We start from the raw sequence: 18,767 nt of genomic DNA on the forward strand, positions 1-18,767 counted from the left end.
AGCTATGATTTATGAATAACATTAGTAAAAGAAATAAGGCCACCCGACTTACCGGTCCGGCCTGCTGCAACGGAAAGAGCCACACTTTGGGTTCTCCTGTGCCTGCCCGTGCCCCCAGCATGCCTTGCAGGGGATGGGCGGCCTTCTCATTGGCCTTGAAAGGAGAAAGAGGCGGGCCTTCCGCTCTTCAGTGTCAAGAAACGATATCTCCCAGTGTCCCTTGGGAGTGGAAGTGTCCTGGATTGTCTGCCCTGGTTCCTGGGTGCAGTCTATTGGCTCGTAGGCCGGAGAGGCGGTGCCTCCATCTTTCCCGGCCTCCTCTGGGGCTTGGCCTATTTAAGGCCATGTGGCGGCCTGCCTGGGAGCCATTTTCGCTTGGCTCTCCCACCCTCCGTCCCTTGGTTTGGGTACTGTACTGTCACAACTTTTTTAGGTCCTGGATCTGGTGGGCATGGTTTCCAGGGCTGTGTAACACTGGATCGGGAGTCCTTCAGGACCCAGGAGTTCTGAGGGCATGTGTTGTGGCCATTATGGCCAACATCTCCCATTGACTAAGGACTTAAGAAAGAACATGCGATAGTCCGGTTGCATGCCTTCAATAGGGCGTTTACCGTTGCCCCTATGTCATTCTGAAGCTTGGCCGTGACCAGGAGTTGATTGATAATCCAGATCTGGACCTCATGCTTTCGGCCAACCCTACCCCTATTATGGTTTGGTTTAATAAAGTTGTGGCCTTTTCCTCCAATCTTGTGTTTTGGTCTTCCTTGGCAACTTCCCTCCAAAGCAAACATTATTAAGGGTTCTGTATGGGGTGGTATAGGAGGAAGACAACGGGGTGGGTGACACCATGAATTAGCACAACAGATGACGCCAACCCTAGTGATGCCATTGCAGAGGAGACAAAGAAAAAGCACACAACTGAACAACCTTTAGAGGCACATAGCCTCTTGTTCAGTTTTATTTGCAGTTTTCTCCACATCCAACATGTATCCTTGGTCCCCAATATTTAGCAGATTTAAAAGGCAAGTACAAATATGTATAGCAGTTTTATAAATTATTCATGTTGCTTTTCTAAAAGTTGCGTAGCAGCTTCACCTGAATTCTTGATGTATGTTTGTATTTGATATTACGCTATAGTTAATATTCTGTATATAAGACCTTTCTAGAACAAGATACTGAAGAGTTTTCAGGTAACTTGTCAAAGAGGGAGATAACACTGTGGAAGCTCTATGTGTTAACATTCATAATTTAGAACAGTTAGGGTTTGTGTTTTTGGGAATATAATTCTCATAATCCTCCAGCTTCCCAAACTAAATGTTCATATGAACTGAATGATTCTCAGAGCTGTGGTCCAAAAATGCAATCTTTTCCAAGCTCTGGTAGTGTCCTTAGAAAAAAGGTTATTTAAGTTCCTGGGGCCTGTGGGTACTATCCTACTTAATAGATAGTGATTTCTGAAGAACACAATGCATTTTTCAGAATAACATATCCTATAAATATATAAAGACTGCCTGGAGTGTATATTCATTTGTTCTTAAACAGTGTATTTCACTCCATAAATGCACCTCATCTTACATAAGCAAACTGTAGTTTTCTGCTATTTCCTGGCTGACAATTTTGCATGGTGCATGTAGGTAAAGCTGACCTAGTTGGAAATGTATCTAACAAAATGTCATGAGGCTTGAGGATTCATATCATTAACAGAGCAGATTAGCATCTTAAAAACAGCTTTTAAATACAAGCTAACTTAATTGCTCACTAGAGCAGTTAGAGGCAATAAACATTATGCCCACAAATTAAGTGAAATGAATGACAGAATTAAATTCTCTTGACAAGCATGCTAATTTCAGAGTGTTCTGTAATATACAGAGAGGCCAGGAAAGCTATTAATAGGGTTGGACTTTTTAGGGACAAATGACACTTCACACACAGTTGGACGTGGTTTCTCATTTAAAAGCAACCATGGCAGCTACAATTAAGAGTCGGAAAATTCTGATGTGGTGAATAGTATTTTTATAACACCTAATGCACATAGTTGTTCCCTCCATATGTTTAATATGCATGATGCATGTGGTCAAATCAACAAAGCAGTACCCATGCCTGGTGCCAACAGCACGTTGTCCTTTTCATGGTAAGGTGAAAATTTAAGTTTAATTTGACTACAGTTGTTTTCTTATTTACATGCTTCACTGTGCTGCGAATGCATGTTGTTTTCTAACCTAGCCATATGGCTGCAATGATATCATTTGCAAAACCCTCTCTCCTCTTGGTCTCCCATCCAACATATGGTATTAGTGAGATGATTTCTGGTTGTCTGGCTGAAAGGGGCTGTAGCCATCACTGTAAGAGATGCCCCTGTAGACCACATTAGGTCATACATCCAGTCCCTGTATCTTTCAGAGCAGTGTGTGCAACAAAGTACTACATACAGATCACTTCACAAAGCAAACACACATACAGTCCTTTCTTTTTCTATAGGAACAGTGATGTAATTATTTAATGGTCCTATACAACCCTAAAGAGTCCCCATACTTCAGTTTGAATACTGATTTTAAAAAAGGAGACTGCAATCAGGAAATCAGAAGAAGACTGGGATTAGGAAGGGCAGCTGTGAAAGAACTGGACAAGATCTTAAAGTGTAAAGACCTATAGCTGAACATCAAAATGAGGATCATCCAAACCACCGTCACCATGAATAGATGTGAGAACTGGACAGTGAAAAAAGGTGATAGAAAGAAAATCAAGTCACTTGAGGTGTGGTACTGGAGAAGAGTGCTGAGGATACTGTGGAAGCTAAAGAAGACAAACAAATAGGTTCTAGAACAGATCAAGCTGGAACTCTCTGGAGGCCAAGATACTAAATTGATACTTTGACCACATCATGAGGAAAAATTAATCATTAGGGGAAAAAGCAATGATGCTAGGAAAAGTGGAAAGCAGTAGAAAGAGAGGAAGACCACATGCAAGATTAGACTCAATCAAGGAAAATATGAGGCTGGGCCTGAAGAGGTAGAGGACAGGGGGACTTGGAAATGTACACAGGAGTTGAAATCAACTCAAGGGCAGCTAACAACAACAACAAGAACTCTAAATAAATGAAGGCCAGATTTTGTTGCAGATAAGTGACAAATCCTGATGATAGTATAGTGGTTTGCAGTCATTGTGCTTTCTGGAATCCACATTCTAGTACCTGATGATTGAGCATAATTCACATGCTGCCCAATGCCTGTGAGGCAATGTGCCAGCAATGTTGTGCTCTACCTGCTGCTGATATTGTCACTGCTCTGTGTTTGCAAGGCATTATGACATTATGACAGGATAAAATATGCATGGAGAAAAGGGCAAGTGGGATGTGGCAAGGAACACCCCAGCCACCTCTATCCTGCCTTTAACCATTCCCTCTGTGAACAGAATCATGTCAATGTGAGTGTATGAGAACAAACCATAGCAATATGTTATGTGAAGAAAGGAAACAATACAGAACACAAATGTAAATAGTAAAAGCAACTTAATATAATATAATACAAAAAATCTCTAATGGGAGCATTTGGGAGTGTTTCAAAGCATATATCACTGTGTGAATCTACTAAGTAGCAGAACGGAAAGCCAGAGGCTGCTCAGCTCGTTCTCTTCATGTTATTTGTCAACTGGAATTTCCAAGTTCCTTTGCTACCTGAGGGAGATTTCTGCCCCACTCCTGCCAACATACCTCAAAGCATTTGAGTATTCAAACGCTATGCTATTTTGGGCCTTATTCTGTTTGACACTCCAATGCCACAGGAGAGAGAGAGAGAGAGAGAGCGCACTGATCCTGATTGCCAGGCACACCCAGGACATGCTGAGCAAGGAACAAACATTTGCTTACTACTTGTTTTTTCAGCATACCACCACTGATTCATATTAAATAAGGTTTGAAGATATTTAGCAAAAAATTGAGCTCAGAATCAAATGCATAATGCCATAGTGTCACATACAAAGTGTCTGATGCATAATGTTTGGCTGTGATGAGAGTTCATACATTCTGCCTTTTAGGGGTGTAGCTATGAGGGGATGCGGACATTGCTCCCATCAGTAAGAATTCTGGTCTCCCGCAATGAATTTACTCCCACCCCAGTTCTTAATTTCTAGCATGCCAGATACTAACGGCCCATACAGACAGGCCAAAATAAAGCTGCTTTGGGTCACTTTGGAGGTATGTTGTTTATTTGACACACACATCTTAAGAGGCCAGAAGCTATGCCAAAGCTGCACTCCAGTCCTTAGGACTGGACCATGGCTTTGGCGTGCCTTCTGGACTCTTAGGATGCATGCATCATTTAAACAGCATACCTCCAAAGTTACCTGAAGCAATTTTATTTTGACCTGTCTGTACGGGCTCTAAGACATGGAACATCTCTCACACCTAGAACTCTCTTAGCTGTGTTTGCATTTCCTTGCTGATTCTGCCTGCCCCTTTTCTTTGGATGCCCAAACTGTATTTCTAAAAGCTCAACTGAATGTTTAAAATTACCACATGCTAGAACTTGGGAACTGAATAAACATTTAATGTGGAGTATCAGCATTGGGGGGAAGTAAGCAAAACCCTCATTTCCTCTCCCTTAGCTACATTCTTGTTAGGTTAAACAAACAGCAAAATGAGGAGAAGTCTTCACATCAACTGTTTCAAAGCAATTATTTAAATATAGTCCTCCAGACTGATTGATCTAAGATATCAGTTGGGTGGACTTGTCTTCTCACAACCATTTTGAAATGTAACAAGGACTATAAAATTTTTTATTATTATAATACGTTAGAGACCCAGCATAGCATAGTGTTTGAACACTGCTCAGCCATGGAAACCCACTGGGTGACCTTGGGCAAGTCATACATTCTCAACCCCAGAAAATCCCATGATATATCAAGTGAGAAATGACTTGAAGGTACACAACAACAGCAACAACAACAAAGAAAGCATTAGAAAAATGGCAATGTCCGTGATTTGATAAATTGTGGTTTTTGTGGAATGGGGATTTAAAATGGTTTCACAAGGCCTTCCTATATTGACTCTTCATCCACTTCAGTCTCTGATCAATCAGAGATGTCGGGCTACACAGCTTTTACTATTAGAAACTGTCTCCTTTAGAACCTTTTGTATTTTCTTTTGTTTTGCACATTTGTGTCTTCTCCATTAAAAACATACAGTAAAACAGGTTCAAGACTATCAAGATTTTTTTTCATGCCAACTGGTTTTTGGTACATTTGGTACAAAGCAAAACTGTATCAGCCTCTTTACAAAGCAGACTAGCAATCTTTGTGATAGGCAATCAGGGACTAACCTGCCCACTCCATCCTTTGGAAGTCCAATTAGCAAGCATCCAGTTTTAAATAAAATGTTTCTATCTGTGTTGCAAGGGCATTATCATGTGGACTCAGAGTGATGCAGTTGCCAGGATGAAATAAATCACTCCTTCCTTGGATGGGGGAAAGGTTTTTTTTTTTCTTGGTTCCTTGAATTTTCTCACAGTTGTGATCTCTAAGAAACCAGATGGCCAGCTTAGTTGCCTTTGCTCTAATTCAGGTAAGCTCTTCACAAGCCTATTCTCGATTGGTCCCTGTAGAGTTTCATGGTATCAGTAAACTGTTTCCCTTTCAGGAATATACATCTTCATAAATTTTTCTTTCATGGATAACAGTATTTAACCATTACTCTCCCCACCACATAAGGTAGGGATGGAAAGAATATTCATAGATATACTGTTATACTAATTATAGCTTCAAGGAACATAGAAAAATGCTTTATGCCTAGTCAGACTATTAGTTAATCTAGCTGAGTATTGTTTACACTGACTAGCAACAGCCTTCAGGGTGTCAGACAAGAAACTTTCCCCATCTTTCTGGAAACAGTTTACATCTGACACCTTTTATAGGCATCTACCAGTAAACCACCATCCCATCTCAAGCCTTATCAAGAGAACTATATAATCCCATTAACCTTCTCTTTGCTCATGGATATATTTTTAAAAACATATACCGTATTTTCTGGCGTATAAGATGACTGGGCGTATAAGACGATCCCAAACTTTTCCAGTTAAAATATAGAGTTTGGGATATATTCGCCGTATAAGACTACCCCTCTTCCAACACACACCAAATAAAAATTTAAAAAACATCAGATTTTATTTCAATATGGTAATTTTAATTCAAATGCTTATGAAATGCAGGTACGTAGCAGGAAAACTTGTTGTATACAAAGCCTGCTTGGATTGGTCAGCTCTCCCTGCTTGTCCAGCCCTCCCTGTCTTCAAGACTATCAGAGCGGTAGCACAAACACTGCTCTTTTTTCCATACCCCGCGGCTGTTTTTGAGCTCCCCCCACCATATGCGGCAACCGCAGATTTTCCACTCTGGCTCAGAAGTTTCAGCACCTGTCATATCAGATGACCCCCGGCGTATAAGACGACCCCCACTTTTGAGAAGATTTTCCTGGGTTAAAAAGTAGTCTTATACACCAGATAATACAGTACTTCACCTATGAAATGTCTGAACAATCTGCATGACTCAGTGGGAATGAAGATTAATTCTGGAAGATAGCAAAAATTATAGTTGCTGGATACATATTCTATCTGTTTATTGGAAGATACCAAAACATTCTGATTGAAGGGAAGCCATAGAGCAGTTAGGGAAAATAAAAAAGAAGATGCATAATACGTATTCCAACTGTCAAATTTATTTTGAAATAGAATTTGTACTAATGAATCACAAGCCTATGGATGGTGGCATGTAGTTGCCATGGCTCTGATCCGGCACTGAAAGGGGTGGTCTGTTCAGCCCCAAAATCTATAAGGGAACGCTTATAAAATAAAGTGAAAGAAAACGTTAAACTTTGTAACTACTGAAACAAGTTATACACCGTATCAAGCATCCTGAGTTAAAGTCCCAATGCCACCACATCACACCATGCACATGAACTCTGATGCTACTGACCAAATGCATTAGTTTCCTTCTATTTGTCTACATTTCCTTTGGTCAGTGCATCAGACATAATTCTGACAAAAGAAGGAACATAATTAATTGAAACCTAATTTCAGTGAAACTGCACAAGGAGAGTTTTTTGTGGGGTTTTTGGGCTATGTGGCCATGTTCTAGAAGAGTTTATTCCTGACGTTTCTGCATTCTCTGAAGATGCCAGCCACAGATGCAGGTAAAATGTTAGGACTAAACTCCTCCAGAACATGGCCACATAGCCTGAAAAACCCACAAAAAACTATGGATGCTGGCCATGAAAGCTTTTGACTTCACAACACAGAAATAGTTTGACAGAAATGGTTAATGTGGCACCATACCATCTAACCTTGGGGCCAAACAGACTGGCCAAAATAAAGCTGCTTCAGGTCACTTTTGAGGTATGCTGTGTAAATGACACACACATCTTAAGAAGCCAGAAGCTGCGCCAAAGCTGTGCTCCAGTCCTTAGAACTGGAGCATGGTTTTGGCATGGCTTCCGGCCTCTTAAGACGACTGCATCATTTAAACAGCATACCTCCAAAGTGACTGAAAGCAGCTTTACATTGGCCTGGCTGTTCAGGCCCTTCGAGTCTTATTCTTCCACAATCTGAACAGAGAAGGTAAATCCATGCTTAAAAGAAATATGAGATAGCATGTTAGCATAAAGGCAATATAAGATCACCCTAAGAAGGGCTAGAGCTTCTTAGGTAGTATTCAGAAATTCTTTGTAATTAATTTTAAAGAAACCTTGCGTTTTCAGCATCATAGTATGTGTAAAGCAAAATTTGGAGACAAGAATTCTTTTATAAATAAGATGCTGAAGCAGACTAACATGGGTTACCCCTGTGGAAGTTCATACAAATCAGGCAATATGTCTGCACAAATCTCCAAGTGACCATCTGCTAGTTTCCTTCTTTGGGAGCTAAGATTCAAGGAGAGGCTTAATCATGATTTTGCTAAGTGCTTAGGGAGGGACTAGAGCACTAGGGGTGTAGCTGTTAGGAGAAACAGCTGAGCCTATCCCTTTAGAAAGAAGTGTGTCAAAGTCCAGTGAAACTACTATGGAGGGAGGAGGGGGAAGAGAGAGGGACAGAGTATTCAACAGATGCTGCAGAGATTAAAGGAAGCAGCCAACAGCTCATCATTTCTCTGGAGTTAGTTCTAATACTGGAAAAAACTGCTCAGAAAAACAGAATTAGCAAACCATGGACAAAAAGACAAGCAAACTGTGCTCCAACTCCCGTTTTCTAGTTATATAAACAATGAAATAATTAAGAAATTACACATAGGCATATTTTTTTAAAAAAAATCATTAATTCAGAAAAATAGCTCACATAACAAACCTGTTTCACCATTTGCCTTAAATTAATTTATCTTTTAAAATCTAATTTCTGCTTAAATTGTAAATTGTATGCATATGTACAGGAAGCAAATCTTTCTGTCCAAACTGCAAATCCTCCTTAAATCATTGTAAGAAATTTGGCATGCAAAAATTATTTGACCAATGTACGCTTTATTGGTTTAGGCCAGACAAAATGTCATACTAACTATTAATACTAGATATTTGTAGAAGTAACCACATTGAGTTTAAAGTCATTTACTCCCAAGTCAGTGTAGCAGGATTGAGCAGAAATAATCTGGACTACATGAGGCCTATAGTTGCTGAAATTTGGCAGTAAGTAGTCACAATTTCTTTTTAGGGACAGCTATTCAGATTTTTTTTAAAAAAATAATTTAGTTATTCATGGTACAGAAAAAATGTACTTCTGGAAAGAAAGCACATGTGGCTACAAGGCTGTCTCAGTGGCAAGAGGCTACAAAAATCTGTCACAACTGAAGTCTTATCTCAGCCATTCATAGCTCATGAACTCTGAGGCAAGTGACCTAATTTCACCAGCTTCCTTCTTATTCTTTCCACTCCAGTCCAGTACACTCCACTTTAAAATAACTTACACATCTGAGAGAACAAAACGATTTTTCTAGTGCTGAGAAATCCTGAAGAGACGATGAAAATTTTGACAAGTCTAAACATATTCTGTACAAAATGCACGCTTGGTTGTATTGTGAAATAAACATCATTTTCTTATCAAAAAACCAAATTTTCTGTGTAGAAATATTATTGTCTGTGCAGAAAATGTTATTTCCTGTGCAGAAAATGCTTTTTTGTACACAAAAACACCACATGTAAATTTTGTACAGAATAAGTCCTTCTTTGGCTTCACAAACTGTTATTTTCAATGATGTTCTCACAGATGACAGAAAATTGACAACCATTAACAATGAACATTTCATGAAATATATTCTGTTAATGAAGGCTGAAATAAACAGTCCTGAAGGGTTAGCTTGAAGCCACTCCTTCTGAACCTGGGTTAGGACCACAGCAACAGCATTCCACAGCCCTAATCCACCTAGAAGCTGTCTGAAAATGGAGCGGCAAAGAGCCTCTCCTTTTTGGCCGGCAAAAAGCCAGCTTTTCCCACCCTGCCACAGCCAGAAGCTGGCTGTAAGGCACTCCGGCGGCATGCGGTGTATAAACACAATGCCACTGGAGTGTTCAGAAGCTGGCCCATGTCTGGGCAGCTTCGGAATGAGCGCCATATAAATCCTGTGCTCTAGAAGCAGCCCAGACAGTGGTGCAAAAGGGCCATCTGTTTTGGCCCTAACTCAATCATGCTAATAATTTTTAGGCATTTTTAATTACTTCTTTACTACAACAACTCCACTGGCTACCTGATTGTATGCAGCCACAATTCAAAGTGTTGGTTATGACCTATAAAACCCCATGCAACTTGGTTCCAAGTTACCTGGCGGACTGCATCTTCCCATATAAACATGCTCAAGGTTAGAGATCTTCAGGGGCTGTTCTCTCCATCCCATCATCCTCACAGGCATATGATCTGCACAGAGAATAGAGCCTTTTTTGAAGTTCTAGTCTCTGGGATTCCTTTAATAGAACTCCTTACCTCCTTAGTGTCTTCACAATTGCAAGTGAAAACCTTACATTTTTAAAGGCCTCTGGAAATCTACAAGGGAGGGACTTTTAATATTGTGCTACACTGGTTTATTCCTTTTTGTTTAACTGAAGTATGCTTTTATCTGCTTTAACTTTGTTACAGGACATTCAGTCTTGGGGTGGAGAAAAGGCAGAATATATAAAAATAAGCAAATACTAACAATTTCACCGATTGGGGGGTTTGTACAAAATAAAATGATTTGTTCCAGAAACAACATTCTGTGAGAAATACTTTGTACATTGCTTTATATTGGAAGTGGGTTTACACAAAATATTGCGGGGTTTTACACAAAAACAATGTGTGTGTGTGTGTGGGGGGGGGGGGTTGTGCAAAATAATCTTTCATGGGTTTTCACAAAAGATGCCAAAATAGTAATAAAATAAATAATAAAGTCCCATTTATTTATTTTTAATGTAGTGTGTGGACATGTTGAAACACTCTTTTTTTGGTTCAGGATAAAAAAACCTATAAATGTTATTTACATCATTATGCACAAATGTGCACTAAAAGTAAAAAAAAAGAAATGCACTAAACTGAGATTGTCATACTTTGCCATATCATGAGAAGTTATGACTCCCTAGAAAAGATAATAATGCTTGGTAAAGCAGAAGGCAGCAGGAAAAGAGGAAGATCACGTTAAGCATGATTAGACTCAATTAAGGAAGCCATGGCTCTGACTCTACAAGATCTGAACAGGGTTGTTGAAAGGATGACTAGGAGGTCTCACAGTCATAGGGTCACCATAAATTGAAGTCAGCTTGATGGCAGTTAACAATGACAACTTACCTTGGTTTATTGGCAAGGAAAGGTGCTTACCTATTATTTAAAAAAATAATAATTTGATGCACCTCTTTCACGTGTGCCATGATTCAGTTCAATATTCAACAGAAGGTACTAAGCAATTAAACCAGTCCGTTATGTAAATACACTGTCATATCTCCATGTTACACTGCAAACCAGATAAATTGCAACGTGCCCATTATGAAACTCTCTCCACCTTTGCAAATAAACTGAGAGTAGGTGCTTACATTATTTTGTGTACATGCTGCCATTCATCTAGCCTGTGATGTAATATGAAAATATGAAAATATTACAGTGCTCTATGTACCTTACCAATGCACAGAATCACAGGTTTAATGAAATGTTATGTTTACAAGAGGAAAAGGGAAATTATTGGATACTATCAGTTTCCAGGACATGGGTGGAAGAATTAACCAATAAGAGTTGCTTATGATTCAGTTGTGAATATTTGAGATATACATTTAGAACAGTGATAAAGGTAAGCCAGAAAAATAGACATTTTCTTTAACTGCAATCCATATACTCCACTAAAACACTATTCATCAATCTCTAGGTCACTGTCTGAAATTTGTTGTGCCTTTAAGTCAAAGTGGAGGACCTCCTTCATCCTGAGGATCAAATTTAATTGCTGAAAATAAAAGTCATTTTAGCTTAAAGCTAACAGTACAACCTTTTGGAATGATGGGGAACACATAGAAAAGCTTGTGAAAGGAGCATCACCATAACATATACCCCTAAAGATCCTCAAGAGGGTCAGATCTGGCCCTGGGGCCTGAGATTCCCCAGTCCTGATTTAGGTACTCCTTTAAAACCTGGGATTTGTGCCAGTAATTCCATTGGATGTCTGTCAATTTCCTGTTAGTTTCATCTGCATGGTGCCATTAGGGCAGACAATTTAAATCTCATGCTAATCTGAATTAAGAAACATCACTGTAATGACTGACATAAGCTGGAAATCATTGGAGCATTACTCATTAGCAACATTACTGCACGTGGCTAAGCACAATGTATGCGTTAATAATTTTTAAAATGCCACACCTACTCCCAGTTATGCTGATCAGTTGAAGAAACAACTCTGAACAAGGAAATAATGTATATATAGTTTCATCACTGAAATCCCTACAATTGTCAACTTATTCAATAAGAAATATTCTGGATTTTTAAAACATTTTCAGTTCTGATCATATATAAGGGATTCCATTTTGCTATGCCGTTATATTTAATGGGACTTGAGCATCCATGGATTTTGTTAGCCCTGGGGGATCCTGGAACCAAACCCCAGTGGGTAACAAGGAGCCACTGTATTGAGGTCCCAAGTCATTTAGGGTTTTAAATGTCATCACAAGCACCTTGAATTCAGTCTGGAAAGATATTGGCAGCTGGTGCAGTTCTTTTAAGACTGCCATTACATGCTGTCTATATCATATTCCACCCAGCAATTCAGCTGCTGCATTTTGCACTAGTTGCAGCTTCCAAGTCTTATTTAGACATCACTACCATTCATTTTAGTCCAAATTCTGATATAAAGCTACCTGGGGAAATGCACCACTCAAACCTACATCTGGAGAAAGTGATTTGATCTTTAAATCCAGAGCAAACTTCCACTTTCCCCTTGCTCTTGAGAAATACTGATGGCAGATTACTTTTAATAGAAATACCCGACCATCTGTTATCAAGTGACGTTATGTTTGGGAGCGAGGGAGATTATGAGACGACAATTCCTGAAGCAGTTGTGATCCAATGGGGGCATGCATGCCTTTATAAATATCTTGAGGATCAAGACCTGAGGGGTGGTTCTGTTGCAGTCACATTCCGCACTTGTTATATGAACTGCAAATGAAAAGCATGACAAGCCAAATGCCAGCTCGTGCCTGACTGAGGATTTGCCAGTACTGGATGATGACCAGGCATTAACATTGCTACAGAACAATGACTCATCTTGTCTGGTATCCTGTCTCTGCTGGAAACTAACTATGGATATAGGAAAAGGTCACCTCTCCTCAACAGGGAACCAATATTTGAAATAATGCATTATCAGTGTGTGTTGTGGTGAGGAATGTTCACTAACCTCAGCTAGTGATCAGCTTATACCCTAAAACTGTACTGAACATTTTATCTTAATAAATCAGGCTCATTTACAGTTTTCTCAACAACCTTCCTGCTTATTTTTAGAAGTTGTATGGTAAAATCCTAACATACTTTTAGAGACATTGGACAGTGAAATTAACACGACAGCATTCATATGTACCCAGATGGGATATACTCTATTTTGGTGGTCATCTGATTTCAGTTTAGTGACAAAAATATTAAATTGCAGGAAATTGCTTTAGGAAAAAGCTTGAATCTGCCACCTTTTCAATAAGATTTTGATAGTGATGCTGAGAATTGACCTCTCTCTGAATACAATCCAGGCTTTGAGTATCATCAAATCCTTCACAAAAAGGCCCAAAATTTCATTTTTAATTTCTTCAGCTTTGATTGGAAAATTAACATGAATGTTACTTAAAATTCAGGAACTCAAGGGAAGATTGTGGTTCATAATATGTCTTTTTAAATGTTTTAATCTTGGGATTGTTTTAATTGGTTTTTATTTGTTCGTTGACTTGGGAGCCCTTGTGGGTTGGGAGGTGCTATAGACATACTATAAACATACAAACAAATAAATACTAGAAGCTGGTTTTCTAAAGTCAAAAGGATGAACCTTCACACCTTTTTTTGGACAGTACACACTTTGGATCATGCCCACGACTAAGGACCTGTGACGTTCAGGGTAGATTGGATGGGGATAGGGATGCTGGGGAACACGGTGATATCCTTGCTCCTGCTCCATCTCTAAGCATTCTCTGAACACAGGGGGTAATTTCTCAAAGTACCTGCTGTCAACTGACCAACAAATACACAATGGGTGGAGTGCCTTACAGTAAACAAGATAGGATACTGGGGGGAAACACACGAAGAGGTATTAAAAAACAGAAAGTTTATTTCTATTTTTTTTAAACAAGACTGTGCATGTTGTGTTAGCAAAGCAACAAACTTTTATTTTCTATGCCAATGAACCATATCTACAAAATTGTTTGGCGTATTGACTACACGAGCCAGTGTGGTGTAGTGATCTGAGTGTTGACTATGATTCTGGAAAGCAGGGTTCGAATCCCAGCTTGGCCACATAAACTAACTGGTGTGTGACTGGCAAGTCACACCCTCTCGGCCTTAGAGAGGATGGCAATGGCAAACCCCCTCTGATTGAAGAAACTTGCCAAGAAACCCCTGTGATAGGTTTGCCTTAGGGTCACCCTAAGTAAGAAATGAATTGAATTGAAAACAAGCAACACACACACATTGTTTATGTACAAGTTTAAGACTACAAGCATGAGGTCCAGTATGGATAGATTATATCTTCATGCTCAGTTGTACAGCATTTTGTTTGGGATATTTTGTGTACTCTCAGGCCTGCACACGTACTTTATGGCTCCAGGTGCTCATTTGCTGATCTAGGTAAACAAGCAGCAAAGAGAGTTGGATTCTGCCCCCCCCCAACACACAAACTAATGGAGAAAAGCATTGTGTGAACAAATTTATTTGCTTACTTACATGTACGTTTCAGCCAATCTATGCCTGTCTTACAAACAAAATGTCAGTGATAAAATTTTCAAATTATAGTGATGCATTGGGAATTTTGTTGTGTGCCTTCAAGTCATTTCTGATTTATTGCAACCTTAAAGTGAACCTATCATGGGGTTTTCTGGGGCTGAGAGTGACTCACCCAATGTTTCCATGGCCGAGCAGTGAATAAAACCCTGGTCTCCAGATTTGTAGTACAACACACAAACCACTACACCACACTGGCTTTCATTTGGAATTACTCTAGCTCAATAGGAGAACACATGAAAAAATTCAGTCCCAGGCATCTCCTGTTTGAAGGCTTAGACGCTGCTGCAGAATCTATAGACTTTTAGATGTTGTTGGATTGCAATTCCCATCACTCCTCTGTGCTTGGTAGGTCTGATGAAAGTGGAAGTCCAGCAACATTCAGAGGACACTATTTAGCTTATTGGACTGATGGTATAATCAACACAAAGCAGTGGTGTAGTGATTTGAGCCTTGGACTCTGACTTTGGAGATTAGGGTTCAATTCCCCCTTTGGCTGTGGAAACCCATTGGATGACACTTGGCAAGTCACACACGCTCAGCTCCAGAAAACCCCATGATAGGGTTGTTTTGCACAACTTGGCAATAGGTAGGGGCCAAAATTAAAATAGACTAAACTTTTTTGGGCCACAGGTTTTAATTAAATATTAATTAATTAGAACTAATTAGTATTCTTTCCATCCTCCTCTTCCTCTGCCTGGCCCTCTTCTCAGGAGAAAGCCAAGTGGTGGTGGAGCCTTGCCTATCCTTCTCTGCCTGGATTTCTCCTTGGGAGAAGGGTGTATGATGGAGGAGCCTTGAGGGGTGAGTGTTTGACCCTCTTTGTCCTCCTCCTCTGCATGGCCATCTCCTCAGAGGAGGCTGAGTGGCAGAGGAGCACTGATATCATTTCACATCTTTGTGGGCCGCCTGAAATTCTTTCGTGAGCCATGTGCGGCCCCTGGGCTGTATGTTGTGCAGGCCTGAGTCTCTATAACTCAGAAACAACTTGAAGGCACACAACAACAACAACAACAACAAATCAATAAATAGCACAACCTACAACCAAGTAAATATAATAATTAAAAACTGTATAACGGATAATACTGTTGTAACCTTGCAAATTAAATTGGTATTATTATTCCCCCTCCCCCAGAGCACAGATTGTGGAAGGGGGCTGAGGCTGAAATAAAGTTATTAGTTTAAGGCTCCAGAATGAATGTATTTATGACATAGTCTGGACTAGTATAATGTGCCCCAAGCATTAAACAAGATCTGGAAATACGCTCTGAGCCAATAAATCAAGTGCCTAATCTTATCCAGGTTACATATCAGCAATATATGTTTGTTGCAATTAAGCATGAGTTAAAGGGGTACTTTCCTTTTAGCTTTTCTTTCCTAGTATAAAAAGGTACCTGTTATACAGATGAAGTACACTAGTGTAATGTTCCCCCCACCAGATCTTTCCTTTGTAATTGTATTAACCTAATACAAATGAAGCATTCAATACTGCAGGCAATATTCAATTATTCATTCTAGCCAGAGTAGAAACACTGAATCCATTAATTCAGTCTGTCTACTCCAGGTGGAGTTAAAGCAGGATTTAGCCCTGATGAAAAATTGCCTTCAAAATAACTGGGTAGGCTAGGACCCCACCAATTTTACACTTGGTCCCACTGAAGTCAAGCAAGGTGCCTCCTCTCAGATAAGCAAGAAAGCATTGCCAGAAATTTTCACAGTGCCATAAAAGTTTGAATGATAGGCTTACAAGGGGTACACCTACACTGTAGAAATAATGCAGTTTGACACCACTTTAAGTGGGGTAGTTTAATCCTATGGAATCCTGGGATGTGTCGTTTTACAAGGCCTTTAGCCTTCTCTGCCAAAGAGTGCTGGTGCCAGAAAGGGTTGATGGAACAAATGGGTTCCAGAACAGATCAAACCAGAACTTTCTCTGAAATATAAGATGACTAAATTGAGGCTGTTGTATTTTGGCCACATCAAGAGGAAAAAAGGAACTGTTAGAAAAGACAATGATGCTAGGAAAGGTGGAAGGCAGTAGAAAGAGAAGACCACATGCCAGGTGGTTAGACTTGATCATGGAGGGCACAGGCCTGGGCTTGCAGGACCTGAATATCATCCACAGGGATACTATGAGTCAAGGTTGACTCAACAACAACGATAACAAACTTCACAAAACCACAAATCCCAAGATCCTGTAGGATGAAGCTATGGCAGTTAAAGTGGTGTCCAATTGTACTACTTCTACACCCAAAGTTATAGGCTGGAAGGAAATAAATGCACTGCTTTAAAGGGTCTCCGCAGCCAGTGTGGTTTTGTGGTTGGAGCCTTGGACAGTGACTCTGGAGACCAGGGTTTGAATCTCAGCTCAGCCATGAAAACCTTGGGCAAGTCATACTCTCTCAGCCTCAGAGGAGGACAATGGCAAAGCCCCGCTGAAGAAACCTGCCAAGGAAACCCTGTGATAGCTTCACCTTAGGGATGTCCTAAATTGGAAACAATCTGAAGGCAAAAAGAACATACAAGCATTGACTATGCACAGGCATGAGGTCCAGCATGGAGAGATCATATCCTCATGCTCAGTCATACAGCATTTTGTTTGGGGTATTTTGCGCACTGCATATTCTATTATACTTTATGGCTCCAGGTGCCCATTTGCTGATCTAGCTAAACAGGTAGCAAAGCAGGTTGGATCCTCCCCCCCCCCCCCAAACAGGGTGACCAGAGGTCCTCCTTTTCTAGGACATGTCCTATATTCCACCCTTCTCTCCAGGAGGAATTAAAAATGTCCTCCATTTCAAGCATGAATCAGAGTGACCAGAGGTCCTCCTTTTCCAGGACTTGCCCTATATTTCACCTTTATGTCCAGGAGGAATTAAAAAATGTCCTCCACTTTAAGCATGAATCAGGGTGACCAGAGGTCCTCCTTTTCCTGAGAATGTCCTATATTTCACCCATCTGTTCAGGAGGAATTAAAAAACTTCCTCCACTATATTATTATTATTATTAAGCTTTATTTTTAAAGCACTGTAAATTTACACAGTGCTGTACATAAAAAAATAAAATAAAATAAACCTGCCTAGGGCATACATTCTATAAAATTAAACATAATACATATTAACATTTAAATAATAAAATATAACAAACCACAAATAAAAATAAACGCAGGATAACAATAAGCATGAATCAGGGTGACCAGAGGTCCTCCTTTTCCAGGACATGTCCTATATCCCACCCTTCTGTCCAGGAGGAATGTTCAAATTGTCTTCCATTTGGAGCATGGCTAAGGAGCCCGAATCAGGGTGACCAGAGGTCCTCCTTTTCCCGGACCTGTTCCTCCATTCCCGGGAGGAAAGTCCCAAAGGTCCTCCACGTGGAGAAGGACTAAGAAGCATGCCCTGACCATCTGTTTGGAGCTTTGCGTTTGGGCAGTTTCCTGGGATGTCCTACATCGGAGGGTGCCTTGTCCTCCTTTGCTGTGAGGTCCTCTTGCTCCAATAATAATAATAATAATAATAATAATAGATTTCATTTATATTCCGCCTTTCCAAAAGGATCAAGGCGGGTTACAAGAACTACATAAACAGATACAGACAGCTAAAAATGACATCTCCCTTATCCCTTGCTCGAACTACAACACCAACACTATAACTACCAATCAAAAGTAGCTTCAAAGAGACACATTTTTAATATAGGCAAGAAGGCGCACAACGCACAACTCACAACCACCATCCCCATCAGGAGGCGAAGGAGAGAGCTCTGCTCAGGGGATGATGGGTCTCTGAGTGCCTCACCTGGGATGGCCAGGTTGGCCAGGGGGAGGGCGCTGAGGCTGGGGGGCAAGGTGCCCATCCAGTCTGCGTTGCTGCCTTCAGATGCCATCTTCATCCTCTCCTTCTCTCTCTCTCTCTTTGCCTCCCAACTGCTCGGTTAGCCTCTCCTTCTCGGGCTCCACCCGGTGGGCCACATGGCCCTCCCTGCCAGGCTCCCCCAGAGCATCAGGAATCCGCCTTGGGAAGCTTTGGCACCTGGCAGGCTGCCTCCGATGCTGCCAGCCAAGGACTGGGTGCCTACCTGGCCGGCAAAAGGAGAGAAAGAGCCCTCTCAGCCAAGGCTGGCCACTAGGATTGGACGGCCAGAGAGGCAGGCGAGGCTGGCAGGGCTGGCACCGCCTCATCCCTCTCTCTGCCAGGGAGGGATGGGCACAGAGCAGGCTGGCTTTCCTTTCCTCACTCTCCCCACGAGTTTGTGGGATGTTGTGTTTGACTGTATTTTAGTGTTCTTTAATGTTATCAGTCGCCTCTGTCTAATTGGAGAGTA

General features: G+C 40.7%; 1 protein-coding gene across 1 annotated transcript in view; it reads right to left on the reverse strand.

Annotated features, from left to right (window-relative positions):
• PLCXD2 (phosphatidylinositol specific phospholipase C X domain containing 2) overlaps positions 1–18,516 on the reverse strand; it is a 42,341-nt gene extending 23,825 nt beyond the window's left edge. The window contains exon 1 of the mRNA XM_089512303.1: positions 18,242–18,516. Within this exon, the coding sequence (XP_089368429.1) occupies positions 18,242–18,335 (94 nt within the window). The 5' untranslated portion in view covers positions 18,336–18,516. The remainder of the gene's footprint in view (positions 1–18,241) is intronic.
• Positions 18,517–18,767: the final 251 nt, after the last annotated feature.

This window comes from Sceloporus occidentalis, unplaced genomic scaffold, assembly GCF_023333645.1.
Source record: "Sceloporus occidentalis isolate IW3139 unplaced genomic scaffold, rSceOcc1.0.p SCAF_2, whole genome shotgun sequence".
Classification (NCBI taxonomy): Eukaryota; Metazoa; Chordata; class Lepidosauria; order Squamata; family Phrynosomatidae; genus Sceloporus; species Sceloporus occidentalis.